Below are 22,079 nucleotides of genomic sequence, written 5' to 3' on the forward strand. Positions count from 1 at the left end.
TTACACGTGGGGGTATTTCGGGTTATGCAGTATTGAGAAGATGGTGGCCTTGGGGGGGGGGGGCAAAGCTTTCCGCAAGCTCGAAATTTGAGACGCTTTCGTTGCTGTCCAAACCACGTTGCCTTGGGGGAGGGGGGGATCTAAAGAAGCAGACAAACGAGTAGTTTGGCTTCATTGTTCTCGAGAGTCATGCTCAATCCACTGGCGGATGAAGACCTTCCTGTGTCATTGCCAATCACGGGTGTCAATCCATCTCCCTTCTGCGTGCAAGCTCATCTCATCGTTCCATCTCTGCGGCGGTCGTACTCTTGGTTGTTTTGATTCCTCTTTTGTTTGCCATTCCGTCACCAGTCTCAACCGTGGGTCATCCCTTCTAGGAACACGCATTGCCTAAGCCTACGTTTCTAAAGTCAATACGATGTATCATTTGTGTATTTTCGGTAATACTTGTGTTAATCTCTCTCAATCTGATTTTCAGTATGCACCTGCAGGTTTCCCGGTGCGTGTTGAAGCTTTTTGCGCCATTTGACTTCGCGGTTTCCATATTGCCTCTCCACATTTCACAGCAGGCAACATGCACGGATAGAAAACACCATAGCAAGGCACACCGGTGTGTTGCATTTGATCAAATAACTTTTCCAAAAAGCACTTGCATGTAGTCTGGCTCTCCTATGCATGGTGTACATACGTACGCACGTGCTTCCCAGCGGCGACCTCGAAACACACCGTCAAATGTTCAGCAAACTGGCACGTTCGTTTCTCCTACATTTATCTTGATATACTGTATATTGAAATCACGGTCGCTCACCACACACACACCCAAGACGCCAAGCGGCCAGAAACAAACTGCACAAATGAAAGTTGTGGTCAGAGGTTATGTGATGCCACGACTGCACAGCTGCCAGTGAAGATGCCAATACTCAACATTCGCCCGGACAGGTCACGGGACACCCAGCAGGTGCCATGGGTCGGCTGACCGAGATGACTGGCAGATGCTACCAGCTGTACCTCCTTACTGTGCCAATTTGCTGTATTTTTTGCCGCACGGCGTTGCCGATGGTTGTTGTGAGCGTCGCTTCTCTGCCCTCCGTTGTTGCCGGAGAGCGACTGCCTCAAACTGCCCGGTAACAGCGTCCTTCACGAGCATCCTCCCTCCCACAGAGGTCGATCTTGCATCACCGATGGTACCAGTGGAGATGCTACCCTCTCCATCACACACAAACACTTCGTGCACCCACTACACTCAGCCGACATCAGACCTCTCCACTCGAGTTTTTTTTTCTCAGTGGGATTATTGGCACAGTCTGATGTACAGCGGTGGCGGAGGTGCGAGGAGCAGCCAGCCCCTGTGACAAACGTGGAATGATCCCCTGGGGGGCCCGAGCCGCTACGTGTAATGCAGTGCACAGACAGCGTCGGGACAACCGATGTCAAAGGGGGGAGTAGTGAGTGAGGAAGCTGGTGTAGCCTTTGCAACAATTTAAAGGAGGCACCGCCAATCGTGGGGAGCGGGGAAGCCGGAGATTGGGTGTCTACAAATATGCCCCCCCCCCAAAAGGGAAATGTCCACGATTTCTCTCCGTCCCTATATCTTCATGCCTCACCGTGTCTCTATGTATCCATGTCTCATTCTGTATTTGCCCATCGTTTTGTCTGTGTTCTTTGCGTATCTCATCTCGTGTGAGAGCGTCCCCACGTGGTACAAAATGAGAGGGCCCCCACGTGGTTCAGGTGTGAGCGCCCCCACGTGGTTCAAAATGAGAGGGCTCCCACGTGGTTCAGGTAAGAGCGCCCCCACATGGTTCAAAATGAGAGGGCCCCCACGTGGTTCAGGTAAGCGCGCCCCCACGTGGTTCAAAATGAGAGGGTCCCCACGTGGTTCACGTTAGAGCGCCCCCACGTGGTTCAAAATGAGAGGGTCCCCACGTGGTCCACGTAAGAGCGCCCCCACGTGGTTCAAAATGAGAGGGTCCCCACGTGGTTCACGTTAGAGCGCCCCCACGTGGTTCAAAATGAGAGGGCCCCCACGTGGTTCACGTTAGAGCGCCCCCACGTGGTTCAAAATGAGAGGGCTCCCACGTGGTTCAGGTAAGAGCGCCCCCACGTGGTTCAAAATGAGAGGGTCCCCACGTGGTTCAGGTAAGAGCGCCCCCACGTGGTTCAAAATGAGAGGGTCCCCACGTGGTTCACGTTAGAGCGCCCCCACGTGGTTCAAAATGAGAGGGCCCCCTACGTGGTTCAGGTAAGAGCGCCCCCACGTGGTTCAGGGGAGAGCGCTCACAGGCGGTTGAGATGAGAGCGCCCCTACGTGGCTCAAGTGAGAGCGCCCCCCACGGAGTTCAGGTGAGAGCGCCTCCATGTGGTTCAGGGGAGAGCGCTTCAACATAGTTCATTCAAGAGCGCCTCCACGTGGTTGAGGGGAGAGCGCACCCAGGATGTTGCGGTGAGAGCGCCCCCACGTGGTTCACGTTGAAGTTAGTTTCACTTTGGGATGCTCACCCATTAGCGCGGCCCACAAGGGAGTTGTTTAAGGTCAGGCAACAGGAAGCAGAGACACAGACGTCAAGAGACCCGAAGATGTCGGAGGGGTTGACCACAGCGACGAGCAGACAGGCAAGAGAGTGAGGCACGCAAGGAGTTGGACACGAAAAGAGCAACGCACGAAGACATCGACAGGTACACGCGGAGACGCACGCAGATCGACACAGGGCCACATCGAATGCGGAGCTCGAGACGAAGACACAGAGACACAAAGACGCAGAGACGGTCGCAGACGTACACGTGAACGCGAGAGTCACGTACACAAACACTCACACACGGACAGAGACGGCGAAAGCGAGACAGGACGGAAGAATACCAAAGTAGATTTTAACGCAGCTCACGAGTCGAGCACTCACACCCAGCGCGCATCACCACGGGCAGTGAGTTCACTTACACGACTCTAATTGAACCAGTTAGGTTCATCAGCCACGCATCTCAGGTGCAGTAAGCAAACGGCAATCCTAAATTAAAAAAAACCCCGACAGTATTGAAATTCACCGGGGCTTTCGTGGGCAAGTTATTGGTCATTGTGGGTCCGACTGCAGTTTGCTTTGCGTCATGTGGGTGATCACTCACACAGGAGCGAGCGGGTGAACTCATCCAGTCCCACCCGATGCACAGCGATCTCACCTGCACTCCCTCTCACCTGCACTCTCTCTCACCTGCACACTGTCTCACCTGCACTCTCTCTCACCTGCACTCTCTCTCACCTGCACACTGTCTCACCTGCACTCTCTCTCACCTGCACTCTCTCTCACCTGCACTCTCTCTCACCTGCACTCTCTCTCACCTGCACTCCCTCACCTGCACTCTCTCACCTGCACTCTCCCTCACCTGCACTCTCCCTCACCTGCACTCTCCCTCACCTGCACTCTCCCTCACCTGCACTCTCCCTCACCTGCACTCTCCCTCACCTGCACTCTCTCTCACCTGCACTCTCTCTCACCTGCACTCTCTCTCACCTGCACTCTCTCTCTCTCACCTGCACTCTCTCTCTCACCTGCACTCCCTCACCTGCACTCCCTCACCTGCAATCTCTCTCACCTGCACTCTCTCTCACCTGCACTCTCTCTCACCTGCACTCCCTCACCTGCACTCTCTCACCTGCACTCTCCCTCACCTGCACTCTCCCTCACCTGCACTCTCCCTCACCTGCACTCTCCCTCACCTGCACTCTCCCTCACCTGCACTCTCTCTCACCTGCACTCTCTCTCACCTGCACTCTCTCTCACCTGCACTCTCTCTCACCTGCACTCTCTCTCTCTCACCTGCACTCTCTCTCTCACCTGCACTCTCTCTCACCTGCTCGCCTGTACTGACCAGTCGAGGTGAGTTTGCGTTACCGTTGAGATTCAGTGGTGGATGGAGGGGTTCTTAGAAATGATATTGTATCCCCTTCCTTCCCTATCGCCCTTCAATGTATAAGATCCTTGTAACGTGACAGAAAAGATGTACAGGGTGCTTCAAGACAATTTTAACACTTCTGAGAAATAAAAAAAAATAACACGAGAAATGTGCCTCCGGGCTCTGGAGAGGTTTCCGGGTGTGTGTTGACAACGATGGCGAACAAGTAGAGACTCTTTGACTTTTTGAAGCTATTAACATACATTTGTTGTCATGTTACAGTGTATTAACCGTATTTTTTTTAATTAAAAACCATAATTCCGTATAAGTGTAAAACATGTTTTTAAGCACCCTGTATATTTACACGATCTAACAAAAAAAAACCCCCTATATTATGGATGATATTCGTCGCGAAAGCCTACGTGTTAAACAGAAAAAAATATCGACAAGATATATAGGCGTGGTTATATAAGAAAAAAATCCGATTAGCACGGTTGGCTACGTACGGTGAGAAAGAAGTCCAACATACGATACAAATATTCGAATGCGAATCTATTCAGACTGGAAGAATCCGATGAGCTGTGAAGCTCTTTATCATGGACGTCCAGCATATGGGGGGGGGGGTCACCAAGACGAATGTGGACAAACGTAGAGAGATGTTGCTGCAAGTGATGTTAGAGAAGAGGTGGCAGGCGAGACGGAGATGAGGGTGGATCAGTTGGGCCCCTTAAACATGTACGGATGAGTTGGGCCCCTTAAACATGTGGGCCCCTTAAACATGTGGACCCCTTAAACATGTACGCCCCTTAAACATGTACGGATCAGTTGGGCCCCTTAAACATGTGGGCCCCTTAAACATGTATGCCCCTTAAACATGTACGGATCAGTTGGGCCCCTTAAACATGTACGGATCAGTTGGGCCCCTTAAACATGTAAGCCCCTTAAACATGTACGGATGAGTTGGGCCCCTTAAACATGTGGGCCCCTTAAACATGTGGACCCCTTAAACATGTACGGATCAGTTGGGCCCCTTAAACATGTATGCCCCTTAAACATGTACGGATCAGTTGGGCCCCTTAAACATGTAAGCCCCTTAAACATGTACGGATGAGTTGGGCCCCTTAAACATGTGGGCCCCTTAAACATGTGGGCCCCTTAAACATGTACGGATGAGTTGGGCCCCTTAAACATGTGGGCCCCTTAAACATGTATGCCCCTTAAACATGTACGGATCAGTTGGGCCCCTTAAACATGTACGCCCCTTAAACATGTACGGATCAGTTGGGCCCCTTAAACATGTAAGCCCCTTAAACATGTACGGATCAGTTTGGCCCCTTAAACATGTATGCCCCTTAAACATGTACGGATGAGTTGGGCCCCTTAAACATGTGGGCCCCTTAAACATTTGTTGCGGCGCAATCCACGACTCGGAGGCAGATTGCGGTTAGGGACTTACGCCACGTTTATTAAGGGCTTACGCCAAAGTGTGTTAGGGGCTTACGCCACCAACCCACCCCCCTAGCCGATAACTCCCCAGGGGACAGGGGTACCAGGATCCCTACAACCCCAACCTCGGCCGGTCGGGCGGAGTGGCCTCCCCTAGCCTCGGGTGAGGATCAGCCCCCCCCCCCCACTGAGTCCCCACTCCTACCCCCGACGACGACCCCTGTTACATCCCGGGGTCCCCCCTTTAAATACCCCCATTGGGGCATGACGTCACCGTCCCCCCCAGAGTCCGCGTGACGTCACGTTCTGCGACTCCACTCTCTCCGAGGGCGAGCGTGACGTGACGTCACCCACGACTCCCCCCTCCACATGCTATGCCCCTTAAACACGTGCGGTAATTGTGAGACATTTGATGAACCCCGAGAGATTGTTTCGTTACGCGGCCTCCTTCCTCCCGCTTTGAGCTAATTGTAACCCTGGACGTCTCCTTGCTCGCCGTTGTGCCGACGATGTCATCATCGCCACTGCCGTGATTTACACTTACACAAGGTTGCCAATGCAACAAGCGCAGCGCGCTGCCCCTTGGCATCACGACGGTGTCTCTGTACAGTCCACATTGCTCTCCCTAGTCTACAACCACGCACAGCAACGCCACGACGGCCCACTTGGTCAATGCCCCGCTGCACGAAACGGCGTCGCTCGTGCAGGGCGGTGCTCCGCTCGCATCGAGGGTGGCGCCGTCCCATGGATGGGATGGAGATGTCCAGGTTGAGGAGGAGGAGGAGTTGGGGGGGGGGACCCCACTGGCTTGTCCGGTGACTTGGCCCCACGAGACGACAACACACGGAGTGGGGGGTGGTGGTGCGGGGAGGGAGATTTTGCGCTGTGTCGACGCCCTTGTCTGCCTGTCCGCAGCCTGCCGGGGACTTCCCCCGGCACGCCGCGGTTCCCTCTCCCCCACACCGATCACGACCATCACCACCCCACACCGATCACGACCACCACCCCACACCGATCACGACCATCATCACCCCACACCGATCACGACCATCATCACCCCACACCGATCACGACCATCATCACCCCACACCGATCACGACCATCATCACCCCACACCGATCACGACCATCATCACCCCACACCGAACCCCGACCATCACCCCACACCGATCACGACCATCATCACCCCACACCGAACCCCGACCATCACCCCACACCGATGACGACCATCACCCCACACCGAACCCCGACGCAACGCGCAACCCACCCGCGGTCTCATGGAATTTGTGCCAAAAACATCCCCGCGTCAAGTGTCAGGCGGGCAGCAGCAGGTAGCAAGCAGCAGTAGTCAGCAGGCAGTAAGCAGCAGTAGTCAGCAGGCAGCAGCAGCAGGCGAAGATCCCTGCTAAGGACAACTTTGCTGTGCTGCGTTTGTGAGTTTCTCTCTCCTCTCTCTCTCTCGCTTCGTGATTAAGTCGTGTGGAAGGGCATTGCCGGTACTTGAAAGGCGTTTTGTTGAGCCATGTATAGAAGTGTAAACCGTACACAGTACTGTATATACGCGGATCACAGTGCCACTTGTTGAAAATGTAAATATAACAAATATAAAAACGGGACACAGGCCAAGCCACGCTTGCTCAGTTCCTTAAACAAATAATGAATGAATTGCGAATGTTTCGGAATGCTGATGATGTGACGTCAACGTGTGAAACAAACCTTGGAATGTGCAACGTTGGTCTCGATGTGTCCGTGTTGTATTGCGTAACAACAACAAAAAACCCCCACCGCCGCTGGGGATACAAAGGCGGCCGGGGCCCCTCGTCTGCCACGGTGCCGGCCTTCATAGGTGGCTCGCTCACGAACAGCACTTGCCCCAAAAGTTTGTTAGAGGCTACACGGGGGGTCTTTGTGTTGTGTAATGACCACGTGGCATGTGAACTGAATGACCACGTGGCATGTGAACTGAATGACCACGTGGCATGTGAACTGAACGACCACGTGGATGTTCCCGAGCGAGTTCGCGTGCGTCATGCAAATCATGTCCAATATAAATAAGTAATATTACATATATATTTTTTAAAACACCCTTTAATTAAATGTACCGTACTAGTAATGGAAGAACTCCACGACTCCAGGAAGTGGCCCCGAAGCTTGCCATAACCTAACGGACCCTGGTCATTTACAGCGAAACGTGAGTTGAGCGTGGACAATTAGACCCAAGCCGAAACATAACATATAAAAAATAATGTTTAGAAATAATGTTTAGAAATATGTACTTTTTATTTTTTATGATAGAATATAGTATTGTCATCAGTATGACATAAGTATACCAAGTTTGCAGTCGATACCACATTGGAAAGTGGGTTAAAATTGAGTTACAAGATTTGAGGATACAGCAACAGTGAGTTAAATAAAAGCGTGTAAAAAAACGCGTAATATATGCTATTATTATTATCTGTTTAGGTCAGTTAACACCTTATCATATGTTTTCATGACATTGTTTCACGTAATACAGTGCTAGCCAGTCCTTAAATATTCTTCTTCTTTCGTATGGCTGATGTAGATGCAGAGCAACGGCTACAATATCAAATTCAGTCCATATAGTTAAACAATGTTCATCCTAACTATACTCTTTGGTTCTTTCGGTAAAGTCACGTAGGTATAAAATAAATCGCGACGTTTCGGGCGCAACACAAGCGTCCGTCATCAGGTGGGAAAGCATGGTCTGCTGCTGAGGCAGACTGTTTTAAAAGGTTTGAAATGGGTGTAGCTCAAGGGTCATAAAGTAGTGGCCGGGGCTAGTGATGTTAACGTGAGAAATTAGAGGGCACGGAAGTGGCTATGTTAATGTGAGAGATTAGCATGATGTTAATGTGAGAAATTAGAGGGCACGGAAGTGGCTACGTTAATGTGAGGGATTAGCTTGATGTTAATGTGAGAAATTAGAGGGCACGGAAGTGGCTATGTTAATGTGAGGGATTAGCATGATGTTAATGTGAGAAATTAGAGGGCACGGAAGTGGCTATGTTAATGTGAGGGATTAGCATGATGTTAATGTGAGAAATTAGAGGGCATGGAATTGGCTATGTTAATGTGAGAGACTAGCATGATGTTAATGTGAGAAATTAGCATGATGTTAATGTGAGAGATTAGCATGTAACTGTAAGATAGGAGTAGAGCGGCTTCCTCGACGAGGGAGTGCAATCCAAAGGACATGTGAGCATGAGAGTGCAATGCAACGGACATGTGAGCATGAGAGATCTAAGAGAGAAGCATAGAGAGAGACAGAGAGTCCGAAATAACAGCTGACATAGGCAGGTAGGATGGAAACATCACAGTTAAGAGTTTACCTGGTTAATAACGTCCTTCCAATGATTGCTCAGTTACACTGTGAGCTCCCGTTCCCCATTCCAAGGTTACGTATCATCCTTGCCATTCTTTACATCAACACGAAGGACTTACACGAAGGACGTAATGACGCCACAGCTCCTGCAATATCGGTGACGACACACACCTGGTAATCGTGGCGGTGATTATGAAACATTCTTGACCAACCCAGGTGTTTCCAATTAAACACAAAAAAATGTGTGCATACTCTATGCCGCTTGAGAAACATATCTTCTTCTTTCGTATGGCCAGGTGGACTTTGCAAGATTGTACGTGTATTTCGAAGTTATTAAGCAAATGAATAGCCTCTGTGGAGGCTAAATAGGTGTTGAATCCCAACACAGAGCCTGATGTGATTCTGCCCCGTTGCGGATCTGTTTTTGTTCTTATTTCCAATGTTAAGGAGCAAATTCCTGCTTCATAATTCACTTTACTATGGTGACCACACCAAAACAAAGACTCGCTATTTAACCTCCAACAGACTGTTGGGGCAGGTGCTATAAGTGAGCACCTTTAAGGCCGGCACGGCACACGATGCGGTGGGTGGCCAGCACCACGCCATCTCCCAAGTAGTGAAGTTTACACACCATTGTAGGTACTCATTTGAGGCTGAGTCGACCTAGGGGAGGCCCAGAACCGGTTCCGATAATTGTAACTGGTGTTGGCCGTGAGTGGGAATCATAATTGGGTCGCCAGGTTCGTAGCGCAGCGCGCTAGCCGCGACACTCCAGCTCGCCACTCCGCACCACCACCACCATCATCATCCCTTATGAGACAGTTCCTGTTTCGCCATCGAGTTTGCATATCTTCTCTGCCCACATATCTCAGAACTCTGCACGATCTCATATCTCCATGTGTATTGAACTTCTCATCCACTATTAATGAACCCAAACTGCCGCTGATGATACCCCCCCATCACATCCTGACTCTATGATTGAGACTCTCTCCTATTCCATGGCCTCCAAAAATATCTCCTTCTCCAAACTTCAGATGATCCTAAATGTTGCCAACAGACTTTTGACCCACAAACATAAATGAGACCGCAACATTCCAATACTCCCAATTTCTCCACATGGAGAGCTATTTAAGCTCTCAATGTGATTGCCCCCGATCTAACCTCTACACTTTCACCTCAATCTACTCCCCTTCCACGCACTCCTCCTACCTTTCCCCTCTCATCTCACTCTACTCCTTTCCACTCGCAGGTCAAGTAACCAAAGGCTTTCTTTCTGTCGAATCCCCCCCCTAGTCAATCATAGCTCGGTGGGAGGTCGCCCATTCTCTTTTCCTGCCTCAAAGTCAGGAACTCCACTTCCCAAAGACATCCATACTGTCAACTGCCTGTGCCTGTTAAGCTACAACACCGTCACCTTTTTTCTGTGGCTGTGACTGGCTGCCCTATTGTCTATAAATAAAGTGCCCACTGTTTCTATACAGTGACTTGTACACAATATAAATCAAACGTGTTGTCGAATATTAATGGAACTGGCTGAATATCCCATTGCAAGACCCTCTTGAAAAAGATGGTCTACATTCATTGTGCCTTTACTAAGCATTTAAATTAAATTATTATTGGGAGGGAGCGGTGATGCAGTCGTTCATGCACAATGCTATTCACTTGGTGAGTTTGATTCTGAGCCATGGCTAACATCAGCGGCGAGTGATATCTTAACCGGAACTGGGGTTTCTCCATCACCAAACCCGCACTGGCTATTGTGGAAAAGTATGGACAAACAACCTCCATGACCCTCACAGCGTGGGAAAGCCTTCCAGTGGCAGTGGATTGACAATGGGCTTTAAATTGAAAACACATTTCTTTAAAACTGCTTTTTGTGTTTAGTTTGTTGATATTCCCCTGCACCTCCGATTAGGACGGTTGGCTACGTACGGTGCGAAAGAAATTCAGCATATGTGCATGCAAATTATCTATATATTATATATAAAAGGGAAATTTGTGAATGTGTGTCTGTTCAATATGTTTAGCGTACTTCCCGACATGCAACAAACTTGAAATTTGCCCTGTGGGTACTTTCCAGACTGTACACCATGCAAAAATTATAAAAATAGACTTTTTTTTTTGGGGGGGGGGGCGCAATAATGCATATATTTTGCACGGCAAATGAGCTGTGACGTCACACCTGTCATGTGACCCGTGTGCGTAAGCGTAACGGAGTGTGCCTGCTGATCGCGGGTAAAGTGAAATACAAATGTGTTGCAGGTCTAAGGCGTTCTTCGCGCAGCATTGCTTTATTATTTGAGTCGTTTACTGCCGTACGCACCCTGAAAGTTGTGTGGTGTGTCTGCAGCAAGCGCGTGTATGTGTATCTATGGACATGCGCGTGTGTGTGTGGGGGGAGCGGTAGTGTAGTGGTTAGCGCTACGCTGCGCTACGAACCCGGCGACCCGAGTTCGATTCCCGCTCACTGCCAATACTGGTGACGATTATCTATAACCGGTCCTGGGCCTCCCCTATGTCGACTCAGCCTCAAACGAGTAACTGGTGTGGTGTGTTAACATCGCCACTGGGGAGACAAAGGCGGCCGGGCGTGGTGACTTTTGTATTTTTGGGGGGGGGGGGGGCTCAGAATCAAGTCCCGGGCGAAGCCGGGACTTGGATTATAAAAATGAGACTGGTCCTTGCCACAAGAACATGGATTTTGTACTACCGGCCGAGGGCCCGCCAGCCTTGTAGCATTGGGGGGGAGGTTGGAGGGGTGTTGCTAGAGGGAGTTGAGCCCCCCAACTAAAGGTTGAGCCCCTCTTATACATTACCAGTCAAGTCGTTCTATATATAAACTGCCTGCAGGAGTTGGTGAGAGCTGGACAACATGTAACATTTTTTCACAATTAAGAAATGGGCATTGCAACCTTTCCTCATACGCACAGGGAGTGAGAGCCAGAGCAGAGTGCGTGATAGACAAAAGCAGATCACATCATTCGTCATTCTGCTTCGCCTTTAGCAGTTCACGGTTTTCAGTATTGATGGTGAGTGTTTGTGTGTCCGCCTTTCTAACCAAGGTCGCACTGCGGCGTTGGGGCCCGCCCGCCGCCCGCCCCCATGGCCCAGGGCCCCACGTCACTGTGCTCTTTCCCGCCGGCGCCGGGCCCTGTGAGCCGTGGTGCAGAGTGCGCCATCCCGTCCGAATCGGCCGTGGAGCCGCTGGTCGGCGGCTACACCTGCGACTTCACGAGCCCACCCGAGCCGCGCTACCTGTGCGGCTCGTGCCACCTGCCGCTGCGCGACCCCCACCAGACGGGCTGCGGGCACCGCCTGTGCCTCACCTGCGCCAAGGTCATCCTCAGGTGGGGAGGGGATAAGGGGACAGAGCTGGCGCACGGGCGAACGTTGACCGGCAGCGTTAGTGCCGTCCAGCTCTGTAACATCAGAGAGGCTGAGCTGCCCCCGCCCCTTCAAGTCAAGCCTAACGATGGCGTGGCAGCCAAGGGAGGGAACGTGTCCAAGAGAATATCTACCGTGTAGGTGGAGTGATGAAACGTGCTCATGTGTACGTGATGGGTGGATTGTTACATCACAGGGCCATGAGAGATGGTGGTGGCTCGGGAGGATCTTCATCCAGCAGTGGATTGATCGTGGTGGATAATGATGAGAATGAGGATTGAACCATGTCCACTTTTTATCAGTTTGTCGCCATCCCAAAAGGGATCTGCAATGCCACAATCTGTCCCACTCCTGCACATGAACTGATGAACCCCATCCTACTGCTGCGTCTTCACAGCGGTCCTACTGTTGGTTGCGTTTTATAATTTTGCTACTGTTTCCGCACCGATGTCTTTTCTCCGCCCTCACCCATCGAGTGAATTGAGTTAGTGGCAAGGTAAGACCGGAGCACTAGGCATAGTCTAAATATTAGCAGTGATACACGTGGATATGAGGACATTCCAGTCAAACTGCTTTTAGCTATGTTGATTCGGAGGGTGTGGGTTATGCATGAACTTATGGATAATTATGGATAATAAGTTGAAGTATGACTTTTTTTACCTGCAAAAAATGTGTGGATAATATTAATTCAGCACTTTCAGGTTCTCACTTCTGGGGAACCCGGCTGAATGTAAATGTAGATAATAGGATGAATGTGCTATGTGGCAACACTTAACCATGAATAATCAGCAGAATTTTTGCAGATCACTTAAGGCAGAGGTGGGAATCCTATGGCCCACACGCTGTAGTGAGCCCACAACTTATTTTTAACATGGCCCAGCAGTCACATGAGACCTACCACTTGAAAATGGCCTGCATATGAAACACATCTGTAACTCTCACGCCAAGCATATTCGTCTTAATAATTGGGTGTTAGAGGGGAATATTTATAACCTAGCAACGATGCTGCGTTTTCAATTTTAGCACACTTGGGTCACTTCTGTCATTGCAAGAGCCTCTTGCAGTGACAAAAACGATTGAGGTTTTGCCTTGCCTGAGCTATAGGGGCTGTGAATAACTAGCAGAAGGGGGGCAATAGGATCGCAAAAGAGGGAAGTTTCACTGTGGCCTTCGTTTCTTGTCGTGTTTTTTTCAGTGCCCCAAGCCCGGCGTGCCCCGAGTGCGCCTCCCCCCTCGCCGAGCACGAGGTGAGATCACTAAAGGTTCCCCACTGCCAAATGTGTAAGTGGCTACGGCTCACTGATGAGCTATCGGAACACGAAGCTGCCCACGTCTCTTGTATTTTAGAATTACCGGTGGATGTTATTAACCCTAAAGAAGTTCCTTATGGCAGACAATTACTAGTGTCGTTTGTTTATGATACTATATTAAAAGAAACAAAATGCTGCCTTCCTAGAAGGGATGAATGGGCGGATGGTTACGTCCAAAGACATGCGGGTTGCAAGTTCATAAGAAAAATTAAATGGTTTAGTTTTAAACAGTGTAGTCGTTGATGCCAATTGCATGTCACATTTACGAAGGAGCCGCAGACAAGCTGGGAAGGCAGAAAAGTGGTGAGCCGGCATCAACAATTGCCCAAGCTCTGCAGTTCTCTATACATTAACATGTTTTCAGCCAATTAATGAGTGTGTATACAGAAAAGGCTCGGCAAGTCCCAAGATTCATATTCAGGAAGATTCTTTCTTGGGATGTTTTACCAGTTAAATTTTAAGGAGTGTTTTGCAATACATTTAAATTTAATATACAATGTACTGCGACTATATACTACAATGTCATTCATATTCTTAGTTTTTTCGGTAAAGTCACGTTGAAGAGAAACAACAAAATAACAAAATATATATAAAACAATAAAAAATTCTCACGACGTTTCGACCATAACTCAAACGGTCATCATCAGGTGTGTTGGTTTGCATAAATTTATTTTTAAACGGCACATTTATTTATTTATAAAAAACGTTGGCGTCACGCGCAGCGTTTAAAAATAAATTTATGCAAACCAACACACCTGATGATGACCGTTTGAGTTATGGTCGAAACGTCGTGAGAATTTTTTATTGTTTTATATATATTTTGTTATTTTGTTGTTTCTCTTCAACGTGACTTTACCGAAAAAACTAAGAATATGAATTACTGCAGTCACGAAAGCTTTAAATCAAAATTTAAATGTCATTCATGTTTAGCGGGTGGAGAGCGTGAGTGCAAGGGTGCATTAACAAACACGTGGCTCTTTCACTCCAGCGCTGTCCTACCAGACAGTCTCGTCCCTTCACCTGATGAAGGCCGCTTGTGTTGTGGCCGAAACGTCGTGAGAATATTATTGTGTTATTTTATTTTATCAATTTATTATTTTATTCTCATTCTACGTGACTTTACCGAAAGAACCAAAGAAGACGCATACATGCGCCAACAATTCATGCGTCAAACATTTAGGCAATGATGGTATGGGGGTGCAGAATGAATCGAGAGGAAATGATGAAGGAACTTATTTTTTGGTTCTTTATTTGACCTTCCTGCTACAGTTTCCCTCTTTTTGTCACTCGACGCTGCGGGCTGGAAATGGCCACTCACGTTACCGTAACGTTTCCTTATTTAATTTTTCCGAGCATTTTGTTGAAAAACCTCCAAGCACGAGGAGCTTCTTGAGGTTCGTCGCGAGTTCCTTGATGCAAAAATACCACGAGAAACGCCCGCCTCTTCAACAACCGCATAGCTTAACATTCCAACCACTGCACGCACCCTTCTTCTTAATTCCTCATACCTGCTCTGAACTGGCTGCCTGGGACCTTCCCCAGCTCCCAGCTCCCATACTCCAGCGCTTGTGCTCTCCGTCCCTTTCCCATCCACCCGGCCTTTTGCCCTCATTCCTTTGGCCATTGCAATTTGCTCTTTCGCCTCCGATTAGCACGGTTGGCTAGGTAAGGTGCGAAAGAAGTTCAACATACATACGACATACACACATACAAAAGCAGTGACTCAATACACACGGTTTAATTATGGACGTCTCATACCCGGATTCAAACCCAGGTCTTCGAGTTGGTGACTCCACGATTCTGACACAGCATCATCTCCCTGAGCTGGCTGGCTGGCTCTGCCAATGTCCCCTATTCTCTCACTCTACTGTCTTTGACACTCCACGATGTGCATCCCGTGTCTCCCTGTCCCTCTCCATGTCTCCTCTTGTCTGCCCATGTGTCCTCGTGTTTCCCCTTCCCTGTCCCTCCACGTGTCCTCCGTGTCTCCCCATTCATCCCCATGTCTCTCCGTGCTTCCCTGCATGTCCCCATCTCTCCCCATGTCTCTCCGTGTCCCCCCATGTTCTCCCCGTGTGTCCTCCGTGTCTCCCCATTCCTCCCCATGTCTCTCCGTCCCTCTCCGTGCCTCCCCGCGGGTCCCCATCTCTCGCCATGTCTCTCCGTGTCCCCCCATGTCTCCCCGTGTGTCCTCTTGTGTCCCCCCGCATCTCCGCATCGTCTGTGGGAGGAGCAGCTGTACAGAGACGCGTGCTGTACCCGGGAGGTGCTGGGGCTTCTCGTGTTCTGCTCGAACCGCTCAGCTGGCTGTGAGGACACGGTGGCGCTGCGCCACCTCGAGGTGAGCACCACACTGCGTCCTCATGCATCGCATCCCGCATGTGTGTGAGGATGTGTTTTGAGAGACAATGGGGAGTGGTGGTGCAGCGGTTGGTGCGCTGCGCTACGCATTTGGCGACTCGGGTTCAATTCCCCGCTCACAGTCAACACCAGTAATGATTATCTGAACCGGTCCTAGGCCTCCCCTTGGTCGACTCAGCCTCAAAGAATAAGTACCTGGTGCATTGTGTAAACATCGCCACCAGGGAAACAAAGGTGTGTGTTCTTAATGTATATTGTGTGCGGTTTATAATCACTGAGTGTGGGGTGTATGGTCGTTGTGTGTGGTGTTTGGTGTGTCTGTGGTATATGCTCACTGTGTATGATGTTTGTGGTGTTTGGCGTTTGTTGTGTATGATGTTGTGGATGCTCACTGTGGTGTGTGGTGCGTGCGGTGTATGCTCACTGTGTGTGGTGCATGTGTGGTGTATGCACGCACACTGCGTGTGGTGTGCAGTGTGTTATGAATGTTCACTGTGTGGTGTGTGTGTAGTGTTATTGTGTACGTAGCACGTGTGGTGTGTGTAGTGAATCGTTACCACGTGTGGTGTGTGTAGAGTGCAGTGTGTGTGATGTGTGCGCACTGTGTGTGGTGTGTGTGGTATATGTTCACTGTGTGGTGTGTGTAGAGTGCAGTGTGTGTGATGTGTGCGCACTGTGTGTGGTGTGTGTGGTATATGTTCACTGTGTGGTGTGTGTAGAGTGCGGCGTGTGGTGCATGCTCACCGTGTGTGGTGCATGCTCACCGTGTGTGGTCTATCCTCACCGTGTGTGTTACAGACTCACCGTGTGTGTTACAGACTCACCGTGTGTGTTACAGACTCACCGTGTGTGTTACAGACTCACCGTGTGTGTTACAGACTCACCGTGTGTGGTCTATGCTCACCGTGTGTGTTACAGACTCACCGTGTGTGGTCTATCCTCACCGTGTGTGTTACAGACTCACCGTGTGTGTTACAGACTCACCGTGTGTGTTACAGACTCACCGTGTGTGGTCTATGCTCACCGTGTGTGTTACAGACTCACCGTGTGTGGTTTATGTTCACCGTGTGTGTTACAGACTCACCGTGCGAAGTGCCCGCATGAGCGCGTGCTGTGCGACTTCCCGCGCTGTGGCACCTCCGTTCAGCGCACACGGCTCGCCGCACACCGTGCCTCCTGCCCTCACCGCGCCGAGTTCTGCAAGTATTGCAGTGCGGCCGTGACCTGCTCCCTCCTAGAGGTGCCAGCATCACCATCATCATCACCAACGTCATCACCGTCACCACCTGTCAGCGCGATCATCATCATTGTCATTGTAACAATTTTCATAATCACAATCATCACTTTACTAGAATGTTTAGAACCATCAGCATTGCTATCTTCACCATAATCATCGCCATCATTATGATTTTAACTGTTAATAACTATCATCGTTAACATAATAATACTAGTTATCCATTGTCTGCATTTTTGTCATCTTAATGATAGTTAGGGTTGGGCTTTGAGCCTGGGTTAGGGTCAGGGTAAGGATACTTAGTGTCAGGGTTAGTGTTGTATCAGAGTTTGGACCGGTCTGTGCATCGCTCACGGCTTGCTTGCCTGTCCCCTGGCTGCCCCCTGGCTGCCCCCTGGCTGCCCTCAGAGGCACCACAAGGAGGAGTGTGCGCAGTACCCGCTGCCCTGCCCCAACAACTGCGAAGAGCATGGCATCCCACGCGCAGAGGTGAGACGGCAGTGGCGTAGCTGTTGAGTGCGCAGGCAGTGCAACTGCACTGGGGCCCACGGGCTGAGGGGGGGGGGGTTACAAATTGGAGAGCTAAAGGTAGATAGGGATTCCCAATGCTTTTTCTGCACCAGGGTCCATGGCAACCACACCACACTACACCACTGTGAAACTGCATGTTGATACAGGAGATGATGACATGTGGTGTTTGATGATGATACGATCTGATGATGATGATGATGATGGGGGTGGTGGTTCTGTGTGAAGGTAATAACATTTATATTTAGATGTGTGGATGTAAGAATCATTAATTTTGTATTCACGTACATTATACGATATAGATTGTGTAGATTCATACCACTCATAGAATCTACATTCACAATGGAAAATTAGAATCAATGTGTGCATGTGTGTGGGGAGCGGTAGTGTAGCGGTTAGCGCGCTGGACTATGAACCTGGCGACCCAAGTTCAATTCCCGCTCACGGCCAACACCAGAGATGTTTTTCTGTACCAGTATTGGTACGGTGTATAAACCTCGCCACTGGGGAGACAAAGGCGGCCAGGCGTGGTACTGGCCACCCCCATCCACTTGTGTTGCCGTTCCAGCTTTCATAGGTGCTACACGCTAACAGGAGCTACCTCAACAGTCTATTAAGGCTACACGGTGGATCTTTGTCTTTGACAGCTCTCTCAGCACATGTCAGCCTGTGCGATGTCCACCAAGCTCTGTGGCTTCCACATGCTGGGGTGCACCTTTAAGGTAAGAGGCCGATGTGCATGTGTTTGTGTGTGCGTGTGTGTGCGTGTGTGTGCGCGTGTGTGTGCGTGTGTGCCGTTGTACCTGTGTAGGTATGTATGTGCCTATTTGAATGTACATGCATGCGTGCGATGCAGGGCACGAGCGAGTCGGTGCGTGAGCACGAGGAATCTGCGGTGCGAAGCCACTTCACTCTGGTGATCAGCAGGAATTCCGAGCTGGAGCTGCAGGTGACAGAGACTGCCGTGTATCTGTCTCTCATGTGTGCATTTTGTGCGTGTATCTGTTTATTTCTGTAAAGTTTGTCCGTTCTTGTCTGTTTGTGTTTCCATCCATTCCTGCCTGTAGGGCTATCCGTGTTTGTCCATTCCTGCTTGTTTATTTCAGTGTCCGTCTATTTCTGCCGATCTGTCCGTGTGTCCACCCCTTTTTTTCCGTCTAACCCTAACATCAATTCTAATCCTAATGTCAACTCTGTACGTGTGCATTTTAAACTTCTTTCGCACAGTACGTAGCCATCTCAACCATGAACGTGAACTCTAACCCTTAACCCCCTCTCCCTTCGCTGCAGTGTGCACGGCTGCAGTGCTCGATCGAGGATCACACCAACATGTCCGAGATGCTGACTCAGCGCGTGGCTCAGCTGGAGCAGGACCTGTCTCACTGGAGCACGCTCACTGGCTCCAACAACACTCGCCTGGGCTCCACGCTGGTGCGTGCCTGGCTACACCTGCAGCACTCGCCCATCGCACATCTTTGACCTGACCCTCAGGAATGTATCGCCGTGTTGGGCGGTGACACGGCCTCGCGGTAGCGCGCTTGTTGGAGAGGTTCGTGTTTTGACCCGTTATGCTTTGCAGAAGGCGTTAAAGATCCCTTGATGTGATTCGAAGTGAGTAGGCCATTAAATTGGGGTGACACATGGCAATCGTCATTTCCTACTGGCAGACGAATGCTGTTTGCATGCCCAGTGCCGAGTCACTTTCTGTCCAGTCACAGCTTCCACCGGGGATATGCTGCCAAACGTTTGAGATGATATTTGATGTAAAGCGCTCTTGAGACACCTCTGCGTAAAAATGCAAGATGCTATATGAAGTAAAAATCGTGATCATTATTACATTTTGACTTTAAACTTTCGTGACTGCAGGAATTCATTTTCTTTGGTTCTTTCGGTAAAGTCGCATAGATGTTTTTTATTTTCTATCTACATGACTTTATCGAAAGAACATGATCATTATTACTGACATTTCCTGGCCATCCTACAACCCATTCTATTGAAAAAACCTCTACATGTCTCCCACCAATGCTAACACACTTATTAAATACTTCTACACTCGCGATACCCTTTGTCCAACATACAGTGCTATTTGGTTTGTTTACAACATTCAATGACATGTAAGATGAGAGCATTGATATCTTGCAGTTTTGTCACGTACACACACACGGCCTCTGATGTTTTCCCACAAGAAACAATCATGTGGGGTGATGTAAGACAAACGCGGGCCATGCAGTTGTTCCAGCCAGGCCATTCCAACACACAGATGTCTCTGGAAACCAATTAGGTAATGCACGAAACCAAGGTCATTTTTACAAATCAGTGGGCTATCTAGAAAAAAAAAAACTTAATGTAACCCGTGCGTCGTTTTTCCTGACCTCTGTTTTGCGACAGGAGATGCTCACGCAACACAACGAGCAGCTGCAGAGCCTACACGTGGCTCAGCGCGCGCCCCAGCGCGACGCTGACACGGCAGCGCTGCGCAGGGACATGGCGACGCTGCGCGAGCGCCTGCGTGCCCTTGAGGCGGCACTGGGCAACCCGGGCCCCTGCGAGGAGCGGTGCCACATGCACGAGCAGCGGCTCACGATGCACGACGGCCTCCTCGACACCGCCGAGCGGCGTTTGCAGGTCACTTAAATGAATTAATGACTCGCCCAAGTAGGGTACGACCGGCCGGTTAACTTGACCGCTTAACGATAGACTGCACGACTTAAAGAATTAACGTTCGGCACAAGTAAATGAATGACTTGACGGTCCACTAAGTGACTTTTTAGACCGACCGCTTGAGTTGACTACTTAACAGCTGACCGCATGACTTATTTATTTTATGCGTGATAAATTAAGGAATGACTGGACTACTTATTGACTCACCAAGTAACTTAATGACGTCATGACTAGTTGATTGACCGGGTGACGTAACACTCAACAACCCACCAAGTGACATAATGACCAGCCTTATTATTACTTGCCACGTGCCTTAATGACTTACCGACCAAGTAACTTAACGAGGGATCTCACGAGGGATTCATGATTTACAGGGAGTCTAGGCTAACACGAACCACCGCGCTTCACTGCAAGCTGCCAACGTCCCCTTTCTCGCGCGTACGTATGCAGGTTCTGGAGACGGCAGGCTACAGCGGCAAGCTGGTGTGGAAGATCCGCGACTACGCGCGGCGCAAGCAGGAGGCCGCCAGCGGCCGCACGCTCTCGCTGTACAGCCAGCCCTTCTACACGTCGCCCTTCGGCTACAAGATGTGCGCGCGCGCCTACCTCAACGGCGACGGCGTCGGCCGCGGCACGCACCTGTCGCTCTTCTTCGTGGTGATGCGCGGCGAGTACGACGCGCTGCTCGAGTGGCCCTTCCGCCGTCGCGTCACGCTGTCGCTGCTCGACCAGGGCGCGGCGCGGCGCCACCTGTCCGACACGTTCACGCCGGACCCGGCGAGCGGCAGCTTTCGCCGGCCCGATGGCGACATGAACGTGGCGTCGGGGTGCCCGCTGTTCGTGTCGCACGTCGCCCTAGAGGGATCGTCGTACCTCGTGGACGACACGGTGTTCGTGCGCGTCGTCGTCGACCCGGGCGGAGCGAGCGACCCCTGAACTTTTGGCTCCCCACCGACCCCCAAAGCGGCGGTCGTCCCCCCGTGGAAGGAGGATGAAGCCTCTGTAAAAAGTGTCAGGGTGTCTTCGGGTCACAACCAGAAGCGCTCGTGTTAAAATGAGCTGTAAAACGACAAAAGAAATGGCCTCAGAGTCACGGTATTCAAATGGTGCCTATTTTCCATTGGCGGTTGTACAAGGCGAGTGGTGGAAACTCCACATTCCTGTGGTATGAATCGTCCCTCCAAACAACTAATGTACATTTTACCGATACTGGAGAGATCACGATGATGATTGTATTAAATGGAAAATAAATCAACATCTATACACATGCACGTGTTGTATAAGCCTGAATGCTATTCTGCCATATAAATAATGTAATAATAATACTGCCCTTTTTCAATCCACTGCTGGATGAAGGCGACGCCACGCCGTGTCGGTCATGAGATTGTTTAACGAAACTTCACGCTCGTTAGAGCATGTTGGTGAATATGGTGGCCCATGACCAGTTCAGATATCACTCGCCACTGATGTTAGCCGTGGCCGGGAATCAAACTCAGGTCACCGGGTTCATAGTTCAGTGCGCTAACCACCATTGCACCACTGCTTTCTCCCAATAATAGAAATTACGTAATCCAAAAATATGCTGAAATTAACATTTTTCATAAAAAATAATAACTCGCACATGGTGCTTTGCGTGTGGCCATATAAAATGAAGCTCGCCTTTTTGCTTTGGCTGCCAGGTAATTTGCATACGCCGTGATATAGCATTTAAAAATACCCACTGTTACTTTTCCTCGTGTCGGTGTTCATAGCTATTTAATTGATATTTTGGTACGATAATTAAGAATTAAATATTCTACGTGTCCGCTGGGTTCCACGGTCATTGTGTTGCTGAAGCGTTGATGTGGCTCTGTGCATTCTAATGCGATAAAAACGCCGAGATCTTAAGAGGACATCGCCCTGCGTGTTTTTTTTTCCCACCGTGATCC

At 50.0% G+C, this 22,079-nt stretch overlaps 1 protein-coding gene across 3 annotated transcripts; it reads left to right on the plus strand.

Annotated features, from left to right (window-relative positions):
• Positions 1–2,448: 2,448 nt before the first annotated feature.
• Positions 2,449–22,038, plus strand: LOC116947765 (TNF receptor-associated factor 3-like). Of its 3 annotated transcripts, none has more exons than XM_032963888.2 (11): positions 2,449–2,676; positions 11,736–12,020; positions 13,253–13,304; positions 15,604–15,708; positions 16,807–16,968; positions 17,371–17,451; positions 18,138–18,212; positions 18,347–18,439; positions 18,781–18,921; positions 19,879–20,115; positions 20,602–22,038. In XM_032963888.2, the coding sequence occupies exons 2-11, from the start codon at positions 11,776–11,778 to the stop codon at positions 21,085–21,087; spliced, it is 1,677 nt and encodes a 558-aa protein (XP_032819779.2). In that variant the 5' UTR covers positions 2,449–2,676; positions 11,736–11,775; the 3' UTR covers positions 21,088–22,038. The 3 variants fall into 3 exon arrangements, with proteins under 3 accessions (XP_032819779.2, XP_032819780.2, XP_075927169.1); XM_032963889.2 differs by lacking the exon at positions 2,449–2,676 and adding an exon at positions 5,588–6,763; XM_076071054.1 differs by lacking the exon at positions 2,449–2,676 and adding an exon at positions 6,787–7,521.
• Positions 22,039–22,079: the final 41 nt, after the last annotated feature.

The sequence above is a fragment of the Petromyzon marinus genome, chromosome 31 (assembly GCF_048934315.1).
Source record: "Petromyzon marinus isolate PM22_M1 ecotype Great Lakes invasive population chromosome 31, UKy_Petmar_22M1.pri1.0, whole genome shotgun sequence".
In the NCBI taxonomy this organism is placed as follows: Eukaryota; Metazoa; Chordata; class Hyperoartia; order Petromyzontiformes; family Petromyzontidae; genus Petromyzon; species Petromyzon marinus.

Bases quoted from the DNA above. Each gene is read 5' to 3' on its own strand.
- LOC116947765 (XM_032963888.2), top strand. From the start codon at position 11,776: ATGGCCCAGGGCCCCACGTCACTGTGCTCTTTCCCGCCGGCGCCGGGC. The intron at 18,440-18,780 runs GTGACAGAGACT...CCTTCGCTGCAG, and splicing joins ATTCCGAGCTGGAGCTGCAG to TGTGCACGGCTGCAGTGCTC. The intron at 20,116-20,601 runs GTCACTTAAATG...GTACGTATGCAG, and splicing joins CCGCCGAGCGGCGTTTGCAG to GTTCTGGAGACGGCAGGCTA.